Source organism: Sminthopsis crassicaudata, chromosome 1, assembly GCF_048593235.1.
Source record: "Sminthopsis crassicaudata isolate SCR6 chromosome 1, ASM4859323v1, whole genome shotgun sequence".
Classification (NCBI taxonomy): domain Eukaryota; kingdom Metazoa; phylum Chordata; class Mammalia; order Dasyuromorphia; family Dasyuridae; genus Sminthopsis; species Sminthopsis crassicaudata.
Genome location: NC_133617.1, coordinates 666,022,762 through 666,047,283, shown reverse-complemented (window position 1 = coordinate 666,047,283; position 24,522 = coordinate 666,022,762). Strand labels below are relative to the sequence as shown.

The 24,522-nt window shown below is 40.9% G+C and overlaps 1 protein-coding gene across 1 annotated transcript; it reads right to left on the bottom strand.

Moving 5' to 3' along the window:
* Positions 1-17: 17 nt before the first annotated feature.
* Positions 18-24,302, bottom strand: IBA57 (iron-sulfur cluster assembly factor IBA57). The gene is made up of 3 exons (XM_074283143.1): positions 23,908-24,302; positions 6,645-6,991; positions 18-425 (listed from the first exon to the last, which is right to left on the bottom strand). The coding sequence occupies exons 1-3, from the start codon at positions 24,246-24,248 to the stop codon at positions 34-36; spliced, it is 1,080 nt and encodes a 359-aa protein (XP_074139244.1). The 5' UTR covers positions 24,249-24,302; the 3' UTR covers positions 18-33.
* Between the last annotated feature and the right edge of the window lie 220 nt (positions 24,303-24,522).

Sequence of the window (24,522 nt, the reverse complement as noted above, 5' to 3'; positions counted from 1 at the left end):
CCAGAGTCAATCAACGCTTCCTGGGGACTGGGATTATTTGTCAGCTTTTGGCCACCAGTCTGGCACAGATGGAACAATGTTCACTTGCTGACCTTCAGAGGTCTTGATAAATAGGGGCACTTTGATTTTCTCCGATCGAAGCAGAGCGATTCCCACGTCATCCTCCCCAGCCCGGTACTTCCCAACCTGCTTTCCTGATTCAGTGAGGATGGTGGCCCCGAAAGAGATGCCTTCCGCTGTAATGGGGGCTGAAAACTTAATAGGGAAAAGGCGTTTTCGGATCACTCCCATGTGCTGGGTCCGAGCAGTCAACTCCTGACCGATGTAGCACCCTTTGGTGAAGCTGACCCCATTCATGAAGCTCAGGTTGGACTCTAAGGGCAGGGCCACACCAGGAGGGAGATCTTTGACCCCTTCAGGAATTCCTATTGAAGAAAAGGAGAAAGCCAAGTCATGTGACAAGCCCATTTCTTTCGGCCCTGGGACCAGCCTCTCACCCTCTGAGGTGTCACGGCCAGCATGGTCTTTCCATCCAGTTGGCAGAGAGGCTGCTCCCAGCTCCCAAACAAGTAATAATGTTATTTCCAACTCTAGCATTCTTTCCACTCTGCCCTGCTGCCTTTGATCAAAATGAAATAAAAAGCTAAAAGGAAAAAATACCCTTTAAGCGGGTGAGAAATCCAACCTCAGAGTTTAGGGCTCTTTTAGACAATGGTGCAAAGCCATAGGGAGTGACTATCAATCCAGAAATCCAAAGCCTCCCTGCCTCCTTGAGAGCAGCAGGATGGAGTACCAAGGTTGGAGTCAGAAGACTTGAACCCTGGCTCACCTCCTACCAGCTCAGGCCAAATCACTTTATCTGCCCCTGCCCCTGCCTTGGCTTCTTCATCTGTGTAATGGAGATAATGAGACATCCTGAGGCTTTAGAGTTCTGATAAAGCATTCGGTGAGGATGAAATGCTAGAGAAAAGTGAATTACTATTACTGTTTGATTAGCATAATGCTCAATCTATGAGATTTAAAAAAAAAAAAAAAAAAAAGAGGTTTCTGGGACTGGGATGTCAAACTCAAGGCTTGCCTGAAGCATGGCCTGGAACACTCCCAAGTATGTCCTGAAGCAGATGAAAATATATTTGGGGAACGTTTAACAAAATAACTAAAAATAAAATACCCCACAGATAATGCTAATTTGTAGTTTTCTAAGTCAATACATGGCTCACTGGGAGCTATTTTTATTTAAATTTGATATCATTGGTCTAGGACATTGTCCCTACTTGGGAGAAGCACATACTACTCAAGGAGATAAGACATTTCATATGTACACATGTATATACAAACATATTACTGAAATATGTCATATATATGAAATGATTAGCAAACAAGATTATTCTAGAAGATGAATGTCATTGACTCCAATTTTAAATATTCACAAATACCTATGCTACCCAACGTACGCACTGCCCATATATCTTGGTCCTGATTAGTGGGATCCTCAAAAGAGTCACATTCGAATCCACATTATTTGCAGTTATAATTATGTAAAATATGGTAATTGGTAATAGTTTAGTGGAAAGGTGCAATTAATTCAAATAATGCAACTACATTAGGAGATTCATTATTTACACCAATGACGATCTAGCTGTATGTGTAAGTCATTCATTATTATAATTACATATAATTTTTATTGTCATTGTTAAGTCAGTTTTTGAGTCACGTTCTACTATTTGTGACTTTTATTGGCAAAGATACTGGAGTGGGCTACCATTTCCTTCTCTACTCACTTTACATTTGAGGCAAACAGGAGGAAGTGGCCTGCCTGAAGTCATACAGTTGGGAAGTGTCTGAGGCTGGGTCTGAATTCAGGTTTCCAGACTCCATCTCTCCACTGTGCCACTTCGAGATCCCAAATACAGCTTACAGACACAGAAGGGATGGCAGAATCTCAGTGTTTTAAGGAACCTCAAAGGTCTCTCATTTAAGCTCTACTTTTAAAAGGATCTTCTCTATCACCCCACTAACAGGTGCTCTTCTCACCTCTCTCTCCATGAAAAGGAACCCCCTACTTCCCCATTCACCCACCCAGTTCAGATAGTTCTCATTAGGAAGGCTCCTGCCTCTGACACCTGCCACCTCCTTCTGCCCTCATGGAAGCACCAGAACAGAGCGAATCCATCCTCCACAACAACCTTTCCACACTGCCAGACAGAGACTGTATCCCCTGAAAGTTCTCTCTTCTCCAAGATAAAGGGGCAAGATGACGGGCACAATCTGTATATGGTCAAGCGGGGCATGGGGATTTGAGTAGAGGGAATACTGCAATTGCTCTGATTAGTGTGGCCAACCCACAGACAAAGTGTTTCTAGGGTGGGCAGGGAAGGGGAAAGGAGTTTGTGGAGGGAGGCCTGGCCCTTGCCCTGTCTATCCATCTCGGATAGCTTTCTTTCTGAAGCCCGAGATCTGGAAGCTGCTGTCGGACTTTAGCCCTGTGGTTCCCCTGCCAGTCCAAGCTGCCAGGACTCAGGAGCAGCAAGCTCGGTGGCTAAAGGTACTTCTGGCTGGGGGAGGCAATCCTAGAGGAGCAAGGGGCCCCAGGTGTCTAAGTCTTCTGGTCAGCAGAGTTTCAGAGGTGACAGTAATTTTCCAATTCATTCGGTGGGATCGAGTGAGTAAATAAAGGAGAAGGGGTTTTTGAAAACTATCAAGTGTTGCACATAACAACAATGATCATCATATAGTAAGGTTTGCTTAGAAATATTGTCTCATGTGAACCTCACAACAACCCTGTGAGAATGGGAGCAAAAATTATTATCCTCATTTTCCAGAGGAGGAAACTGAAGTTGGGTAAGGTTACATACTCGCCTAGGGAGACAGTAAATGCCTAAGGCAGGATTTTTTCTGACTCCAAGTCCAGTTCTGCATCCACAATAGCAACTCCCCAGAATAATCTCTAAGGAACAACTCTAATACTTCCAAAGTAAGTATTATAAAAGAGCTCAGGCTGTCAGGGGGTTGAAATGGCATGGCAGAAGCAGCAGCTTCTGTGCCTCACACAGGACAGTGATCTCCCCATCTCTGATGGGCACAGAAGCTTGATGGCAGTTTTGTGGTGGGTATTTAGTTTCAGTACAAGGCATGGAGAATACTGGGGTATGTGGGAAGAAGTGGGAGATGTTGGAGGGGGTCTGGTCACTGGGAACTCTGCAGAAGAGAGATGGAGAAGACACAGCAGGGGTTTGGGAAATGCCGGTGCTGCCAGTGACTGTGGTAGTGGGTGAGAGGGCACAAAGCAGGGCTCCTAGCCTACCTGCCAGTGCCCCAAACAAGAGAAGGGAGAATAGCTTTGGTCCAGTGTAACTTTGGGGGAATTGTGGGCCGCTGAGCCCAGTGTCCATGATGGAAGGGGGAATAAGAGCCACTGGCCTTGGTCAGATTTCGCTCAGATATGCAGAGGTTTAGGCAATGGAGCACAGGTGGTGTCAGCACTGCCCCACAGAGCCCCCTTTAAGATGCCATCTCCAAGAAGGCCCTGGGGGAGGGCCAATGCCCCTGAAAGGCCCAAGAACTCCTCAGTGCTAGGGGGTTTTACAATTTCAGGGTGTGATGATTTTCATTTCATTATTTTTGGTTCAGACAGAAGACTTAAGCCTTCTTCACAGTCTGTCTCAAGGAAGACTTTCTGGAAAAAAACTCATGAGGCTGCTGAGCCTACCTAAGCACCAGCAAACAGATGTAGAGCTGGAAGCGACCTGAGGAATGGTTTAGTGAGATCCCTTTCCAGCAGGCAGCTCCTAGAGTGACAGCAGCAGGCACTTTGTGACCTCCTTAGACACGATTACATAAAGCTTGGGTCTAGAAAACACCTCATTTCATGAGCCATCTTTAGGGTGTGTTCTTGTTTTGGTAATACAATTGAGGTAGATGGAATTATTCCCATTTTACAAACAGGGACAGTGAAGGTCACAGAGCTAGGAGACAAGAAGCTGGGACTGGAATTCAGGGCTCTTTACTTCTATACTACATTAGCTCTATTAAACCCTTCTATCTTTCCTTCCCTTAATTACTAATGGCTGAGAAATGAAAAAAAAATAGCATGCAACTCCTTTATCAGGTTATATAAGACTGAGAAAGCTAGCTTGGGGGTAGAAATGCAGAATACATCATGCCAAAGCTAGGAAGGCCTTTAGAAATGTTATCATCATGGCCATCAGTTATCATGATTATCATTATTTAACCACTAGTCCAGGAGTTCCTGACATGGGGGTTCATGTTCTTGTTTTATAAAATACTTTGATAACTTTATTTCAGTATACTTAATTTCCTTTGCAATTCTCTCTATTTAAAAACATCATTCTGATGACATGATGGTATACTTAGAGAACCCCAAAGACTCTGCTAAAAATTTATTAGAAATAATTCAGAACTTTAGCAAAGTTGCAGGATACAAAATAAATCCACATAAATCCTCAGCATTTTTATACATCACCAACAAAATGCAACAGCAAGAGACACATATAGAAATTCCATTCCAAACAAATGTTGAGAGTATAAAATATTTGGGAATCCATCTACCAAAGAAAAGTCAGGAATGATATGAGCAAAATTACAAAACACTTGCCACAAAAATGAAGTCAGATTTAAATAATTGGAAAGACATTCAGTGCTCGTGGATAGGCCGAGCGAATATAATAAAGATGACAATACTCCCCAAACTAATCTATTTATTTAGTGCTATACCAATCAGACTCCCAAGAAACTATTTTAATGACCTAGAAAAAAATAACAACAAAATTCATATGGAAGAATAAAAGGTCGAGAATTGCAGGGAACTAATGAAAAAAAAGTCAGATGAAGGTGGTCTAGGTGTACCTGATCTAAAGCTATATTATACAGCAGCAGTCACCAAAACCATTTGGTATTGGCTAAGAAATAGACCGATAGATCAGTGGAACAGATTAGATACAAAGGACAAAAAAGGGTACATCTATAGCAATCTAATCTTTGACAAACCCAAAGATACCAACATTAGGGATAAAAATTCATTATTTGGAAAAAACTGTTGGGAAAACTGGAAATTAATATGGCAGAAATTAGATATGGATCCACACTTAACACCATATACCAGGATAAGATCAAAATGGGTCCATGATTTAGGCATAAAGAATGAGATCATAAATAGATTAGAGGAACAGGGAATATTCTACCTCTCAGACCTGTGGAGGAGGAAGGAATTTATGACCAGAGGAGAACTAGAGATCATTATTGATCACAAAATAGAAGATTTTGATTATATCAAATTAAAAAGCTTTTGTACAAACAAAACTAATGCAAACAAGATTAGAAGGTAAGTAACAAATTGGGAAAATATTTTTAAAGTTAAAGGTTCTGAGAAAGGTCTCATTTCCAAAATATATAGAGAACTGACCCTAATTTATAAGAAATCAAACCATTCTCCAATTGATAAATGGTCAAAGGATATGAACAGACAATTCTCAGATGATGAAATTGAAACTATATCCACTCATATGAAAGAGTGTTTCAAATCACTACTGATCAGAGAAATGCAAATTAAGACAACTCTGAGATACCACTACACACCTGTCAGATTGGCTAAGATGACAGGAACAAATAATGATGAATGTTGGAGGGGATGTGGGAAAACTGGGACACTGATACATTGTTGGTGGAGTTGTGAAAGAATCCAACCATACTAGAGAGCAATTTGGAACTATGCCCAAAAAGTTATCAAACTGTGCATATCTTTTGATCCAGCAGTGCTGCTACTGGGCTTATAGAAATTGGGCTTAAAGAAATACTGAGGAGGGGAAAGGGACCTGTAGGTGCCAAAATGTTTGTGGCAGCTCTTTTCGTAGTGGCTAGAAACTGGAAAATGAACGGATGCCCATCAATTGGAGAATGGTTGGGTAAATTATGGTATATGAAGGTTATGGAATATTATTGCTCTGTAAGAAATGACCAGCAGGAGGATTTCAGAAAGACCTGGAGAGACTTACATCAACTGATGCTGAGTGAAATAAATAGAACCAGAAGATCGCTGTACACTTCAATGCTGTATGAAGATGTATTCTGATGGAAGTGGATATCTTCAACATAAAGAAGATCCAACTCACTTCCAGTTGATTAATGATGGACAGAAATAACTACACTCTGAGAGGGAACACTGGGAAGTGAATGTAAATTGTTAGCACTACTATCTATCTACCCAGGTTACTTACACCTTCGGAATCTAATACTTAATGTGCAACAAGAAAATGGTATTTACACACATATATTGTTTCTGGGTTATATTGTAACACATGTAAAATGTATGGGATTGCCTGTCATCTAGGGGAAGGAGTAGAGGGAGGGAGGGGATAATTTGGAAAAAATGAATACAAGGGATAATGTTATAAAAAAAATTACTCATGCATATATACTGTCAAAAAAAATTATAAATAAAATTTTAAAAAAACAAACAAAAACATCATTCTGAGAAGGAAACTCTAGGCTTTATGGGACTTCCTGAGGTCCTTGATACCAAAAAGGTTCAGCGTTCCTGGCCCGAGTGACCCCTCAGCTACTGTGGGTCAGGGTTTCCCTCTCCTTTGCTCAGTCCCCTCCTGCCCCAGTAGGGAGTTCTCATTTACCTTTTTGATATCTGTGTTTATGATAATCCTTAGTGCTTCTAATTTGGGTAGCTGGAACCACATTCTGGGCCATATCTTCCTTCTTGATGATTAACCTCCAGCCCATACATGCTGCTCTGGGGTCTGGGGTAAGAACCACAGGTTTGCTCCCTTTCTCTAACAAGGGCATTGGCAGGCCCTCAGCTGCAGTTTGTGGGAGAACAGCCCAGAGAGAAAGATTGGGACATGGGCTGATGCTGACTTTCCTTCGGATCTTATATAGTTTTAAGTGGTTTTGAAAGGCACCAGACACTGAGCTGTCGAACTCCAGTAGAAAGTTTGGCTCCTCCTCTTGGCTTTCATGGAGTCTGAGAAAGAAAGAGAAATCAAGTTTTGATCAAGGTGAAGAAAAATAATCTAGCTTCAAATCAAGGAATCAGTATGTGTATATTAAGCAGCTATAATATATTAAGCATCTATAACTGTGTGCAAGATGCATTATATGTACATATAATGGTGAACCAGAAAGACCTTTCCTGCCTTCAAGGGTGATTTAGTGATCAGCAGTTAGAACATGAGCAGGATAAAAGTGTCATTCAGATAAAATACTAACAGAAATCTGAAAAGGTTGCAATCATTTTCAGCTGGATGTGGAATCAGAGGAGATTTTCAATATGGAGTGAATCAGAGACTTTGCCTCCAGATATCTGGGATGTGAGAGAGATTTCAGCAGTGATCAAAGAGGAAATAATCAATAAAGCACATACACAATCTAATAATTAGGAGACATTTCCATAGCCATACTGGTGGGTATAATGTGGGTTCTGAACAGTGACTCCAGCAAGGGGGATGGACTGCACTAAACCATCGTCATCTGATCTTTTTAAGCAACAACATTTCTAGGAGATGGGGGTCAGGAGTCAGTCTTTGGACAGAGCTGGAGCTCTACAACACAACCAAACGGTCAAGTAGGTAGACAGCTATCCAAAGTATAACATGCAAGAGAGCACAGAGAAGCACTTTAAAAATTATTCATGTTGTTCTTTTTTATAATGTACCTAACTTTTAATGCCAAAAATATCAGGCTCTAGATCTATAACTCACAGGGATTGGTTTTTACCATAAATATAGTCACATATACCATAGTAAGGGCTCAAAGAGCTCTAAGAATGTAATTTTTAGATTTTGTCTGGGCTGTACAAATGCCTTTGCCTGGGGGGAAAGATTACAAGCACAGTTTGAGCCTGGGATAGGGTTATGGTCTGAGGCTAGGTAACATTTCTCATCTCTCAAACTCAGCTCTCTTTTCTGTGGGATATGGTGGCAGTTGACTGGTAGCTGTCCAATGGTGAAAACCATGCAGAGGATGGGGAGAGACAGCAAGAGGTTAGCCACAAACATCGGGGAACAAGATGACATGAACCCTGAGGAAGTCAAACTGGGAAACAGGCTTCCCATGAAGCCTAAGCCTGATTTTGTGGCCAAACAGCAGGTCTTTTGGGATTCTAACTTGACCTTAAATAACCTGTTGACTGATCTTAGTGAACTTCTAGAAGTTAGCCACGTCTCTAGCTTGTGACTCCTACCTACTCATTATCCTGTGAAAACTGACTGCATAATACTAAACAACCCACTTCTTTCTTCCCACTCCTTTCCCACCCTCCTCTCTGCTAGTGGTCTGGAGAGCCCCAACTAAACTGGGCAATTCAGAAAGTACACAGCCTGCTCTAAGTAAATGAGCTGGGTCAGGGGAAAGAACTGGCTGTACACCTCCCTGCAAGGTTCCCTGACCTTATTACTGCTATACCCTGACCCAACCAACCAGGCAGGCATTTATAAGGACATGGTGTTTGCAGATCGCTATGCTGAGATAAGATATGGAGCTGAGATAAGGTACAATTCTCTGCCCCACCAAAAGCAGGCATTCTACTATTCTTGGGAGTAGTGAGAGAAGACCCATCCCAAGACAACAGTCTTCATGTCATATTGTATCATCTAGTTATTTGGAGTCTGAGGAAGGAAGTCCTCCTGGGAGTGAGAGTGTTTTAAGACACACAGAATAGCAAAAGCAAAGGATCAAAGGTGGGAGAGGGCAGAGTGTGTTTGGGAGCAGCATCGGCAAAATTTGCCAGAGTGAGGAGTGCATGGAGAGGATGTGGAGAAGTTAAACATGGACAAATAAGATGGAGCCTGCTTGTGGAGGGTCTTGGAGACCAAACAAAAGAGTCTGAACTTTCTTAGGACCTTTCTGCACCATAAAGGATAGGTCATGGTTGTTTAGAAGACTGCTTTTGGGTGATTTGAGACACTTTATAAACAATAAAGAGTGAAGACAGAAAAAATAATACTTCTTTTTATATTTAATAATCTCCTTAACATTTGGAAATCAGGTTTCCTAAAAGCCAAAATGTGCTAATTTTTTAAATTAATAAAAACTTAATAAATTAATTTTTAATTAAAAATGATTAATAAAAAATCTTTACCTTTAAAAAAAAGTCTCAATCAACAGAACAATCACATATAACAAATTACTTATTATTATTACTTATTACTTATTATTATTACTTATATTCAAATATGAAAATGTGTTTTCTGTGACAACACATGTATAAAATACATCAAATTGCTTGCCTTCTCAGTGAGGACGGTAGGAAAGGAGAAAGGAAGAGAATTTTAAACTCAAAGTGTTAAAAATGAACATTAAAAATTATTTTTACATGTAATTGGAAAATAACAAAATATCAATTTTTAAAAGAAAAAAACAAATAATTAGTCAAGCAAAACCAAACACATTGGCCATTTCTGAAAATTTGTGCCTCATTCTGCAACTCATAGATTACTACCTCTCTGGTGTTTCATAACAATTGGTCACTCCAATTGATCAACCTTTTTGGTTTTTTTCTTAATTTTTTTTGAAAAAATTCTGAACTTATTAAGTAGGTATGAGGATAGAGCCAAAATGGCAGAGAAAAGACAGGGACTCACCTAAACTCTCTAAACCCTTCCCCCCCTCAAAAAAATGCTTATAATGATGTCTCATAACAAATTCTGGAGTAGCAAGCAGAACCCACAAAAGAATAGGGTAAGACAATTTTCCAATCCAAAGCAATTTAGAAGGATGGCAGGAAAGGTCTGTTGTACCAGATGAAAATGAAGCACAGTCCAGTGCCAGCTGAACCCCAGAAAACCAAAATAAGGTTTGGGGTGACTGAGTCAGTGACAGCAGTAATAGTTTCTGGACCTCTCTGCCCATAGACAGGAAGGGGTCACACAACTGCTCAGAAGGAGATTACAGCATTCCTTTTTGGTACCCAGGGCAAGACTGTTGCACTGACCATATGCAGATCTGCGTCACAGTCCCAAGTCTCAGTCTCAAGTGAGAAGATAAACTAGCACATCAGAACTTGTAACCACTGAAGAGCTGGGACCCTCGTTACAGTTCCAAAGCAAGAAAAAATGCTTGGGATAACAACCAGATAAGCGTTCAGGCGAGGAAAATAGTAAACAGACATCTCTTTAGATCACACCATCATGGAAAAACCTAAAACTTATAGGTTCCCAAAATTATCTCTGAAAATAGCTACACAAAAAACCTGAAACTTGGGACAGTGCCCCTTTAGCACAGAATTAAACATCAAGAAATAGAAAAAAGAGCAAACAGCAGAAAAAGATTCAGACTACCAAAAATTACTATGGTGACAAGGAATATCAAAACATAAACTCAGAAAAAGACAAGAAAGTCAATATTGCTACAGCCAAAGCCTCAAAAAAAATAAAATAAAATAAAATAAAAGTTATGTCAGGCCATGGAAGAGCTAAAAAAAAAATTAAAAATATTAAAAGTCAGAAAGATAGACAAAAAATAAAAAAGAGAAATGAGAGTGATGCAAAAATAAAAAAATCATGAAGAATTAAAGCTTGGTAAAGGAGGCACAAAAAATGCTGAAGAAACTAGTACCTTAAAATTTAGAGTAGTCTAAATGGTAAAAAGAAGCACCAAAAAATCCAATGAAAAGAATAGCTAAAAAAGCAGAATTGGCCAAATTGGAAAAAATAAGTACATAAATTCATTGAAGAACTCTTTAAAATTAGAATTAGACTAAAGGAGATACAAAAGCAAACCAAAGAAAATAATTCCTTAAAAATTAAAATTGGGGAAATGATAGCAAATGGCTTCATGAGACATCAAGAAACAATAAAACAAAATCAAAAGAATTTCAAAAATAGAAGAAAATATTAAATACCTCATTGGAAAAACAACTGACATGGAAAATAGAAGTGGGAGAGGTAATTTAAGAATCACTGAATTACCCAAAAGCATCAATCAGAAAAAGAGCCTAGAGCCTACACATCATTTTCCAAAACTGCCTTGACAATCTAGAAGCAGAGAACAAAATAGAAATTGAAAGAATCCATTCATCACTTCCTGAAAGAAATCCCAAAATGAAAACTCCCAGGAATATCATTGTCAAACTCCATAACTCCTAGGTCAAAATATTGCAAGAAATCAAAATGAGATGATTCAAATATCATGAAGCCACAGTCAGGATAATATAAGATTTAGCAGTTTTTACAAGAAAGGATCAGAGGACTTGAAATATGACATTTTGGAAGGCCTAGGATTAAAACCAAGAATCAGCTACCCAGGAAAAATGATTATAATGAGGGGGGGAAAAGTAGATACTAAATGAAATAGAGGACTTTCAAGCATTTCTGATGAAAAGATTAGAGTTGAATAGAAAATTTTACTTTCATATACAAGCTCAAGAGAAACATAAAAAGATAAACAGGAAAGGAAATCAAAAGTGATTCAATAAGGTTAAACTGTGTACATTCCTACGTGGGAAGATGATACTTGTAACTCCTAAAAACCTTCTTATTATTAGGGCAATTAGAAAGAATATATATGGATATAGGCCATGGAATTGAGTTGAATATAATGGGATGAATATTTAAGCAATAAAGTTAAGGGAAGAGAAAAAGGACTACACTGGTAGAAGGGAAAAGGGAGAGGTAGAATGGGGTAAATTACATGACATAAAAGAGGCAAAAAAAAATTTTTCAGTGGAGGTTTCAGATGACAAAATGAAAACTTTTTATATGAAAAAATGCTCCAAATAACTATTGAATGGAGACATACAAATTAAAACCATGGGCTACCAACCCATCTATCAGATTGACTAATATGACAGAAAAGGAAAAAGACAAATGTTGGAGGAGATGTGGAATAATTGAGACATTAATGTATGTTTGGTAAATTATGCACAAATGACTATAAAACCATACATAACCTTTGACTTAGCAATACCACTACTAGTATCCCAAAGAGATAAAAAGGAAAAAAAGGATCTACATGTACAAAAATATTTTTAGCAGCTCTCTTTTTGTGGTGGCAAAGGATTGGAAATTGAGAAGCTATTCATCAACTGGGAATAGCTGAAAAACTGTTGTTTATGATTGTGATAGAATACTATTGTGCTCTATGAAGTGATAAACAGGATGTTCTCAGAGACTTACATGAATTGAGGCAAAGTGAAATGAGCAGAACTAGAAAAACATTGTACATAGTAACAGCAATTCAGCTGTGAATGATTTAGCTATTCTCAGCAATATAATGATCCAAGACAGTTCTGAAGGACTTATGATAGAAAATGCTATTCATCTCCAGAGAAAGAACTAATGGAATCTGAATGCATATTGAAGTATAATTTTTTTACTTTATTATTCTTGTTGGGTTAGTGTTTTGTCTGTTTTCTTTCACAATATGACCAATATGGAAACGTGTTTTGTATAACTGCAAATGTATAACCTTTCTCAAATGTCTGCATCTGCGTCCTCCTGACTCCAGAAAGTGTTCTATTCACTATGCTACCTAGCTGCCCCAACTCCAATGATTCTTAAAATTATCTCTCCTTAATCTCCATTATACATATTTTCTTATAACATACCTTAGATGCTTTTACTTCAATCTTTTGATTTTGTTCTAATGTTTCTTGCTGCTTCATGGAGTCACTAGTTTCTGCTTATTGTGTTCTAATTTTCAGGAATTCCATTTCTTGGGGAAGGTTTACTACTTTCTTCAAACGTACTTAGTCTCCTCTTATTATTTAGTACTTTTATTTAATTTTTAAATCTCTTTTTTTGGATATTCATGCAGTCCTTGTGGAAAATCTTTTTTTTTTTCCCCCTTTAAGTCTTCATTTATAGTTGTTATTTTTTCCTTTGGAGGTTGAAGAAATCTCTAAATCTACAGTAAATTTTTATCCAGGTGATTGTTCTCTTTGATGTACTCATAGTTTTGTTTTAGTTCCTGCTAGGGCTAAAGCTCTGTCTCGGCTTGTTCTTACCCTGAGTCCTTTGGGCGTCTGCATTGACTTGTACCTCCTGGGCTTTTTATACATATATACATACATAAATAAGAATGAAGTTTACAGGGCTGTATCTTCAGATAGAAGGTGAGAGACCTTAAAATCCCCCAGATGCTTGGGTTGTCCCTCTCTGTTTCTTTGGCTCTCAGCTTTCAAGACCTCATTTTGAGTCTTTCTGATCACCTTTTGGTCCTCCTTTGGATTCTTTCTTTCTTTGAACACAGCCTCATGGGCTAAAGGCATCTTTGGGCTGTCACTATGTTACTTTATGCAGAAAAGGTCCCCAGCTCTCCTTGAGCATCCTCTTCTGATATCTCACTGGGTTATGGAAGTAAGGCTACTGAGGGGGATGCCATTAGAGAATTACCCAGCTGGGATGAATTTTTTTTTTTTTAAACCATGGCAGCTCTCAATGAACAACCTACTAATAAAGCAGGGGCTACAGGGACAATGTTCTATGACAGAAAACCCACTGGGCAAATCAAGGACTCTTAAAAAGAGAAGTGCTGAATTGGGTAGCTTTGGACAACCCTAAAACAACCCTTTTTCAACTATCAAATTTTGGTTTTTTTTCTTAATCTATATCAGAAAAAATAAAACAACTATTTATCTCACCATGATGTTGTGAGACAATTTATATAAAATAGTTTATAAACTGTAAAGAGTTATATAAATGCCAGTTATTTCTATTTTGCCTCAGGTTCCTCATTTGTAAAAGCAAGATAATAATCCCTGAATTATCTGTTTTATGCAGATTTCTAAAGGGAAATATAGTATATGCTATAAAGGTATTAAAGAAATTAGAGCTAGATGATGATGATATGATATTTTAACTTTCTCTCTACTAGATTTTTTGACAAATTCAAAAAAGATTTTCCCCCCATAAGGTGGAAATGGTAGTTATATATTAAGTGCTAAGTGCCTGAGGCCAGATTTGAACTCAGGTCCTCCTGACTTCAGGACTAGTGCTCTATCCACTGTGCCATCTAGCTGCCCCTGACTTATAGAATTAAAGAAAGCTGGAAGGATAGTGGAAAGAGCACTAGACTTGGAATCAGGAAGACTCAAGTTCAAATCAAAACTTAGACACTTAACTGGGCAAATCACTTAAAATCTGCATGCCTTAGTTTCCTCATCTATAAAATGGGGGTAAGGATAGTACCTACTTTCCAGGATTGTTGTGAGACTCAAATGAGATAATTTTTGTAAATCATTTTGCAAATGTTAAATTTAGTGCTATTTTAACTTAAATTTAATTTAATTTAAAATTATCATCATCATCACCATCACTATTATGATTATTATTATTATGGCACAGACTAGGACATAGTTTATCATGTTCCAAGCCAAAATTCCTGGTGAGTGTTCCCTTCTTAGTGTGCTGCCTCGGGCTAATGAAAATTTTAGGGGAGGAAATATAATGTGGTGGGAAAATCCATTGGATTTGCTGTCAGAAGAATAGGGCTCCAGTCCATGCTCGCCCTTCCAGCAGTATGGTCTTAGGCTGCAGCTCTAAATGGAGGATACAAGGCCCAACAGTCCAAAGCAGGAGGAACAACAAGCTGGGATCTGCCACTGGGTGGCACTGGTGTCCCAGAATGCCTGAAGAACCCATCACTGGAGTAGACTGAAGGGACTGTCGCTCCATGGCATCCCCAACAAGTGGACAACCAGCTTTGTTTAAAGACCTCCAGGATGGGGAAACCCACAGCCTGCCCTTCTACTCTGGGCTGCCACTAACAGTCAGGAACAAAAACTACACTGAGAGCATCTTTGGCGCTCTGGATCAAGCAGAACAAGTCTGATCCCCTTTGCCAGGAGAGAGCCCTCTGAATATCTGAAGGACACTCTCTTTCCTCCCCACCCTACTCCCTCCAGCAAGTCTTTTCTTCTCCATGCTAAAGTGACCATTCCCTTCAACTGATCCTCCTCTGATAGCCATAAGACCTTCACTATCTTGGGGGTGCTCTTCTACCTACTCCATATCTCATTAATGCTCTTCCTAAAACCCAGAGATGAACCCAATAATTGGCTGAATGATGTTTGAAAAGTGTCTTAAGTCTCAGATTCTCCCCGTGTAAAATGAGAATGTAGGACCAAATAACAAAGTTCCTTCTAAGTCCCCTTCTCCAAGGGGACATTCAGGTCCCCTTCTCCAAGGTACCCTCCAGTCCAGACAAGTTAACTTCCTTATACCCATTATTCTTGCCTTGAGGGCCCTCCCACCTTCTCTGTCCATTCAAGTTCCATCTCCAATAGGAAGCTCCCTCTCTGATCAGCATGGTCTAACTCATGTCTATAGAGCACTTCAAGATTTACAAAATATTTCTTTTTCAACAAGCCTATGGATTACATGGTATGTAATTTCTTAAGTTGAAGATTCTTAAACTGGGTTGCAACACAGTCGTGTATCTGAATGTGAGGGTCACAAAATTATGATTTATTATCAATAAATGTTTTATTTGTATGCCTATTTAATACACCTATAAACCCAGGGTTGCATAAAAATTTCTTGAGTAAAGAGGAGTTGTGAGTGGAAAAAGCTTAAGAAGCCCTGTTTTATGTTACAGATGAGTAAATTGAGGCTCAAGGTGATCCAGTCACACAACTAGCCAGGTCTTTGGAATCACAAAAACTGAATCATTTCAGAGTTGGAAAGGACCCTCAGAGGACACCAAAGATGATCTAATTCTAGTATCATTCCTTAACAATCTCCCTCTCCAATATACCAAGCTGGATTTGCAGTTTTTGCTTGAAGATCTCTGGTGAGAAAGGCAAAGTCCCAGCTCTCAAGGTGCCCACTTCACTTCAGTCTAGCTCTCCAAGCCAGGCAGAATTTCCTGAATTGAGCTAAAATCTGCATCAGCAAAAATCCACCATTGTTCCTCCTTGTCCCCACTGGACTGAGAAAAGCAAATCTAGTTCTCCTGGACATGAAGATCTTTCAGATACTTGAAGACAACTTTGACATTCCCTAGCCCAAATGGATGGCTATACCCTGATCTTATACTAAGAAAACTGCTTTTTTAGCCCAAGCATAAAATCTTATATTTAAATATTAAAATCTTAGATTTAGTCCAACATTATAGCCTTAGATTTTTTTTCTTAATCCTGATTAATTGCTGTGTTGAAATGCTTGCCTTTTTTTGAATTCCAGATTAGATGCCCTCTCCTACAGAAAACTTTCCAATTTGGGGTTTTCTTGGCAGACACACTGAAGTGGTTTGCCATGTTCTTCTCCAGCTCATTTTGCAGATGAGAAAATCAAGGCAAACAGGGTGAAGTAACTTGCCCAGAGAGACACACGGTTGGTGTCTGAGGCCAGATCTGAATTCATAAAGATGAGATATTCATCTGCCATTGTTTTCAAAACTTATTCAACAACTTTGCCAGAAATCCAAGTCAAGTTTGTTGGTCTAGAGTTTGTCTTCTATTCTTTCTGATTTTGAAAACTGCAGCCTTTTCACTCTCCCACTCCTGTGGTACATCTTCTCTTCTCTATGGTCTTTCAAGAATCAATGACTGTGACTTGGCAATCATTTGCCCTTCTCCACAATGCCCTGGAATGTCCTTTGTCTGGCCTGGTGACCAGAGCTGCTCAAACACAGCTCAGTGCTCTCTTACATGTATCTTATTCACTTGGAGATTCATTTCTGTTTTACCCTTTCCACTCCAAAGACTTCCCAGCAAAAAAGGGGAAGCAAAATGAAGTTCTGTTGTCTCTGTCCCAATCCCTGGATCATCAGAAAATTCAATACCGTTGTCATTAGTACCTTTCTCCAGGCCATGGTGCATCCCTCTCTGTTCTGACATGACTTAAAAAAAACCCCAAACATCTTTTTTGTTGTTGTTGTCCTTGGCTTCCCTTGGAACCTCAACACATCCTGCATTACCTGAACTTGTTTCCTTTTTCTCTGGATATCTTTAAGGAATTTAAATTCTTAATGAGGCCTTCACAATTTCTAGCAGCTTTTTTAGATACCTTCCCTTTTTCTTCCTTCCTTCCTCAGAACTGCCTCTTTCTGGGTTTTCCCAGTGTACATGTTATGTCTTCTATGGCATATGGAATTGATACCAGAGTAAAGGAAATTTAGGGGCAGACTGAGGGGTTGTCTCCAAGTATTTGAAGGCCTTTCCTCAAAGACTCTGTATAAACCTAAATTCTAATCAATGAAATAAAAAATCCTCAGCTATGGAGATGCACAAAGAGGAAAGACAAAATCACTTATAGCTTGGTGAAATCAAAATGCTTGCCTTCCTTTATAAAATGGCATCTTATCTGCCACTCAAAAAAAGACAAGGATTTCAACTGGCAGAGGGGTAAAGGAGACCAGCTATTTTAGGGGATTGGAAGCACAGCAGGGGCAGAGAGGGGCAGGATGAGACATTGAGCCTGGCCAGGCTGAAGTGAAAGATGTAAACAGGAATTATATGTGAGAAGGTAGGAAAAAACACCGTTTTTTTCCCTGACATTTCATGGCATTTCTGACAGACAATCATTCAGAAACATAAGCATGTCTGATGTTAGAGAAGTCATCTGATGTATTTTAAGTCAGAAGAGCCAAGTCTGGACCCCAACTCAGCTACTTAAAGCAGGGCACATGGGATCAGAAGCTCTCTAAGATCCTCCCAGGATAAAGCCTGTTGGTAATGAGTTACTTTCTGTGGTTTTCTGGTGGGAAGATTCTCATTTTTAGAAAGCTCTGCCTCCTGGTGAACTCAAGCTTGCCCCCTGATCATTTCCTTTCATGGGCTCCCTGTGCTCTATCCACATCAAACACTGTCCGACCCTTTAATCACCACGATCAGGTAGGAGTTCACTATGAGCTGGTTGATGGACTGATTATCCAAGTGTAACTAACTGGCTCAAAGGAAGAGTCAATTTTAAATTTCCCTGGAGGAAAAAGTAAAACATAAGTCATAAAGCTAATGGCAACAAAACAAGTTTGTACAAGGGTCTGGTTTAAAAAACAAACACACAACTTCCTAATCCTGATCACAGAATGGCCTCCTTTGTCGGCCACAACCCGAGCGCTGACCTTGGGGAGTTGACCAGGCCCAGGACTCCTTCCTCCACATCTCTACCATTTACAGTCTCGGCCCTGGCAGGTACCACTAGTGGGGACCGTGCTAACAGCCAACTGATCTTCCTGACTCTAGTCCTTCTTTTTCTCCATCCTTCACATGCTGCTGTTATGATCCCATCATTCCTCTCCTCAAACCCTGCTGTCTAGCAAATAAAGTATAAACTCCCAATCCCAACATTCAAGGCTCCCTACAATCTGGTTCCACCGCAGTCCATTCTCTGTCTGTTGTTCTCATCCATCCCAGCTTTTCCCATCTCAAAACCCTCTCCTGCCTCCAATACTTCTGCTGAAATTCCCTTCTTCTCGTAATGCCCAATGTTTTCTGCTTCCTGCATTACTATCTCTACCCACCAACTTGCCTTCCTTTGTAACAAATACTATATTTTTAAAAATTTAATTTGTGCAACCACCACATCTGAAAGTGCTCCCTCCTCCATGGGCTTTTCTCTTTCCTCCTCCCTCAAGAAGACTTCTTCCACCTCCCATCTACCCATTTTGCCATTCTCTATGGATAGCTCCAATCCCATCTCTTCAGCTGAAGACTTATCCTAGACTGGCCTGGCCCTCCAATGATCTCTCTTGTCTGAATGTCTGGGCCTGGGACAGAAGAAGAAAACTTTCTTTAGCATCTGAAGAATTGTTATGTGTAGAAGAGATTATGTTATTGTTACAGGTCACTAATGTATTAGAGGGAACAGATGGGCCGTGAAGCTAGAACAGGAACAACTGGTAAAAGTTAAAGAGAATGGCAGCTGCCTCTCCTTGGCACTTTTCAAGCCTAATTATTTGTGCCCTTGTCCCTTTTTTCCTCAAGGTCACTTCCATCACTGTCACTCTAGGACTCCCATGCTTTGTGCGGCACAAAACAGGCCCTTAATGATCACCCCTGGAGAACATCTGCATGGAGGAAAGTCAATGGAACTGCAAGACCAACTTATACAATGCCTGTGAGAACCCAGAGGGAAATGGCTGTGCAAGGCCTAAGCACTCCAAGTGGAGCCCCGCCCAATCACCAGTCCAGAAGAGAGATAATAAATCCTGCTTCTTATTTGTGGGCCCAGAGGTGAGGACCAGGGCTCACTGGAGGCATCAGCGGACCAAGCTAATCTGTGAATTGCTTTTGCTCATCACTATGGCCCTTGTTATAGGGGAAGGCAAGCATCTGATGGGAAGGTGTAGCAATGCATGAGGAAGAAGAAAAACTTAAAACATTAAAAAAAATACAGAGGAGAAAAGAAGGAAGTTCAGAACTGGGCACTGACAAGCAATGTAGTTTGATGCTTACTTGGATAAATTCAATATACGTTTTTAAAGGACAACTAAGTTTTATAGAGATTCACATACTATTCTCTTTCTATGTTCTTCATGCATTGAGATAGTCTTATTTGTCAGTTTTGTGATAAGAAAAAACTCTTAAAACTGGTATACTAATAGACTGTTGCTCCTGGAGAGCAATTTGGAACTTTGCCCAAAGGGCTATCAAGCACTGTTTCTACTGGTTTGCATCCCAAAGAAATCATAAAGGAGGGAAAGGGACCCACATGTGCAAAAATGTTTGTGGAAGCCCTCTTTGTAGTGGCAAGAAACTGGAAACTGAGAGGATGCCCATCAGTTGGAGATTGGCTGAATAAGTTATGTATATAAATGTTATGTAATATTATTTTTCTATAAGAAATGATCAGGAGGATGATTTTAGAGAGGACTGGAGAGACTTACATGAACTGATGCTAAGTGAAGTGAGCAGAACCAGGATTTCATTATACACGACAAGAACGATTATATGATGATCAATTCTGATGGATGTGACTCTTCTCAACAATGAGATGATTCGGATCAGTTCCAATGATCTTGTGATAAAGAGAGTCCTCTACACCCAGAGAGAGGGCTGTGGGAACTGAGTGTAGATCACAGTATAGCATTTTCACTTCTTTTGCTGTTGTTTGCTTGAATTTTATTTTCTTTCTCATTTTTTTTTCCTTTTTGATCTGATTCTTCTTGTGCAGCAAGTAATTACATAAGTATGTATATCTATATTGGATTTACATATATTTTTACCATGTTTAACATATATTGGATTACTTGCCATCTAGAAGAGGGGATGGGGAGAAGGGGAGGAAATTGAAACACAAGGTTTTGCAAGGGTCAGTGGTGAAAAAGTATCCTTGCATATGTCCTGAAAATAAAAATCTTCAATTAAGGGAAAAAAAGAAAGAAAGAAAGAAAGAAAAAACCCCTTGAATGAAAGTCAAGAACAATAAAATGCGCAATATATACAATAAAAATGCTAAAAAAAAAAAAAAATTTCCCTCTGTGGATGAAAAAAAAAAAAAAGCCCTTTTATTGAGGCTTGAAAAAGTTTTGAACAGGGATTGGACTTAAATTATCAGGCCCTGATAATAAGCAACCTTTATAAAGGTAAAAAATAAATTCCCCAATTCTCCCACATATATTTCAGGGCCCCCTCTTCCAGGAAGCCTTCCCTGCTAACTTTGACCTATCCTTGCTGCTCCCAGCACTTACTCTATTATTAGCTTTAGGTTATCTCTGGGTTATTCCTTGATCAGGCAATTTTTTCTCTAATATCTATGAACCCCATTTCCCCAATAAAGGCAATAATGTTCATAATGATAGCAGAGCTCATTTCTATAGCCTATAGCCTTTTGAGCTTTAAGGGATACTTTTGTCATTTATGACCCTGATTATGTAAGCAAGGAGAGATCCACTTAACAGATGATGAAATTGAGGTCCAGAGATGAAGTGCCTCAGGAACCATGGTTACACAGGGCGTGAGAGAGACAAGGGGATTCCATATCTCTACATTCAGTGTTCTTTCTATGTTCTTTCTACTTCCCCAAAGGGATCATCAGTGCCTCTGGGTTGGAGCAGAATTACCTCTCCTCCTATTTCCCCAGCACATACAGGGGTGCTCAATAAAAATGCTCCAACTGAGTCTGACTGGACAAGAAGGCCTGTGGAAGGATGACGTCTCTTTAAACCATCAGAGCCAGGGCCCAGCCCGGGCCTGAGCTGGGTGAGGCTGATAAACAATTATGGAGGAGCTGCCCTGAACAGCTATAGATAAAGCTCTTGCATGTGGTGCATCAGCAAATGCACATGTGGTGTTTGCCCTAAAAGAATGTGCACAGACAGGTACCTAGCTGCCCAGTGTTTGGGACCCAGCAGGCCCTTAATAAGTGCTTGACTGATAAACCCCTGAACTTTGCTAATGCTCAACATGCACAGCCCTTCCCCAGATCCCTAAATGCTTACACTGGGGACTAAAGAAAATTGACCACCAATGAGGGAAGTGGGGGAGTGTGTGGGGGGGAGGGGAATTGGAGGATGGGATGGTCCGAGGATGCAGTGCATACACACTAATAAGCAGCGTAACCTTGGGAAAATCACAAAACTCAGGACCTATAAATGAAATAAAGTCCGAGGTCCAACCCCCAATCCTAAGATCCCTGGGGCAGCTGTGTGGCACTGGGCTTGGAATCAGAAGGATTCCTCTTCCTGAGTCCAAATCTGTCCTCAGATACTTACTAGCAGTGTAACCCTGGGCAAGTCCCTTAACCCTGTTTACCTCAGCTTCCTCATCTGTAAAATGATTTGGTGAAGGAATTCGCCAACCGTTCCAGTGTCTTTGCCAAAAACCCCAAAATGAGGTCACAAAGTGCTGACCATGACTAAGGGGGAAGAGTGAGAGGTACAAAGGAGAGATCTAGATAAGCTGTGCTAGACAGATGTCACAAAAAAGAGACCACTTTCTTCCGGGGAGATTGGAGAAACTTTCATGAAGGAAAAGGAAAGGAAAACAGGCAATTGCACACAGGGAATGACTTAGCAGACCAAGGAGAGATGAGAGAAAGGTGAATTTAGCTGGACACATGACCAGCACATCTCGAAACGCCAGACAGACATTTGCAGAACGACTGAGCAGCTAAAATCTATCACAGCCCCTCAAAACCTACACCAAGTCCTTCCTGATTAGAAGTCCAGTCATTAGCCCAAGTCCAACCCCCTTTTCCCCAGCATCCCCATCTTGCACTTCAGCCTTCCCCCCTGCCCTGTGGCCCCTGCACAGAGAAGACTCCTCTCTAGTTTCCCACACATAGAACATCCTCCTCCCTTCTTCCAAAATTGAATGATACTATCTTCCCTCTCGTTTCTGGACTCTGCTTATGACTCACCTCCTCCTGGCCACCTTTCAGGCCACAATCACCGAATCTCGGCTGGAGGAACTTCAAAGGGTCTAACAGAGGGCATTCATTAAAGCTTGCTACTTGGATTAATAAGAAACTTCAGGGCAAGCCCCCTATCTCCATGCTTTATCACGTCCTGTGGGAAGTCGGTTTGCTATGTGCTGGAGCCAGCTCCTAGGGCTCAAAGCTAAATTTCCAGTATGAGCACTTCATATGTTGGAAACCAGCAAACAATACAAATAAGAGCTTGATTCAACTTAAGAAAGTGATGGAGAAAATGTTAATAACACAGGTTAAACTTAAAAGTATGATGTGGACTTTTTTTTTTTTTAAACAGTCATTTGTTAAAGTTTACCAGCACAGCCCAGGGTAGAGCCAAAAATTAACTTGGGATGGCTTGGCCGCCTGCTGCAGTGGAATTAGCTGAACTTAAAGTCGGAAAATCCGAGTGCAAAGCCCAACGCTAGTTCTAGTCACGGTAACCCGGCAAGTCTCTGATTTTCTGCTAGGAGACACGATGGATAGTCAGGCCTAAAGTCAGGCAGACCTGAGTTCAAATTCATCCTCAGACACTGATCAGCTGTGTGACTGAGCAAGTTATCCTGCCTCAGTATCCTCATCTGTAAAATGGACATAAGCACACCTCCCCTATAAGGTTCTTGTGAGGATGAAACAATATTGCCACTGGCTCACAGAATGTCCTCAATAAATCCTTGTTCCCTTCCCCACTACCTTTGTAAAATAATACAAAGTTAAAATGACTATAAAAAAAAAAAAGATACAATGACTGACTTATATGCTTAGTAGGAATGTAATTAAAATGTAATGAGATATCGCATATAAACTTTAAACGGCAATTCATGAGATCACTGCAACATTGTAGCAATTATCAACCTTCAGCAAGCCGTTTAACCTGAGACTCAGTTTCTTGATCTGAAAAATGGGATTCCGAACACTATCTACGTCATAGGATTGTGGTGAGTTCTAACGTGATCATGTATATAAGAATGCAATATGACATAGAAACTCAGCTAGTATTAGAATGATGTTTGCGATTCTGACGGGCTCTTCCAGCCAGGACACCCAGGTCTGACACGAGCCATTTCTAGACAATGTCATTAAGCAAGTCATTTAACCGCTGTTTGCCTCAGTTTCCTCATCTGCAAAATGGGGCTAAATAACAGCATCCACCTCACAGTGTGAGGATCAAATGAGAGAACAATTTTAAAGCGCATAGCACATAGTAAGCGGAAATCCACTTTATTAATGCAGACGGGCGCCTCTTCTGAAGTGGTCCTGGAGAGCTGCCTCGGTCTACATGCGAAGTTAAGGGATGCCTGGGGACACCCGGCAAGGGTGTGCTAAGGCAGCGCTAGAACCCTCGGCTTTCTCTCTGCCAGCTGTCTAGGCCCTAAATCACACTGACCCTCCTTATTTCTCAGGTTTGTTATGTGTATGACGCACTCAAGGAGCGATAAATGTCAGCTATTATTATACTGATATTAATAAAAGGCACCGATAATCCTTCTTTTCCTCCCCCCCTAGATAGACGCAATAACTTTGCCCCCTCCCCCGTCCCACTCTCACGAGTGGTCTCGTCCACTCCTACCCGCCTATCCCATCGCACCTATAGAGAATGACGTCATAGAGCGTCCGGCCCTGGACGTTGAGGAAGTGAGCGTAGAGCGCGCGCGCTGAGGCTGCTTCGGGTGACGCCGACCCGCCCCCAGGGCCCGGTCGCGGCAGCTCATTGGTCAGCAGCCCCAAGAGGAACGGTTCTGCCTCGGGTCCGTGCACGCGCAGCGCGTCGCGATCGCGCAGCGGGAAGTACAACCAACTGCCGCTACCTTCCCCGTCACTGCCGCCGCCCAGGCTCAGGCGGCGTCTCAGTCCCGTGCCAAACGACTGTGCCCACACGGAACCGCAGAGGCCGGTACCCGCCCAGCGGAGCAGTGCCGCCGCAGCCATCTTGAAGAGTAACGCCGTGCCCTTTACGGGAGAAGCTTACCGCATTCCTCCCCCTCCCCCACCACCGCTCTGACCCGCCCACCCTCCGGGGGTGCCCAATGAGGGGCGGTATCGTTATCACTGTCGATCAAACCTCCAGCCAATCGTGTAAACCACGTCAGCCTTCTAAGCTTCTGGGCGCTCCTGCCACGCAGGACGAGAGAAGGTGGCGGCGAACACTATTCTTGGGAAGCTTTAAATGGGAAACGGCGTGTCCCCAAAGCCCTCTTCCTCC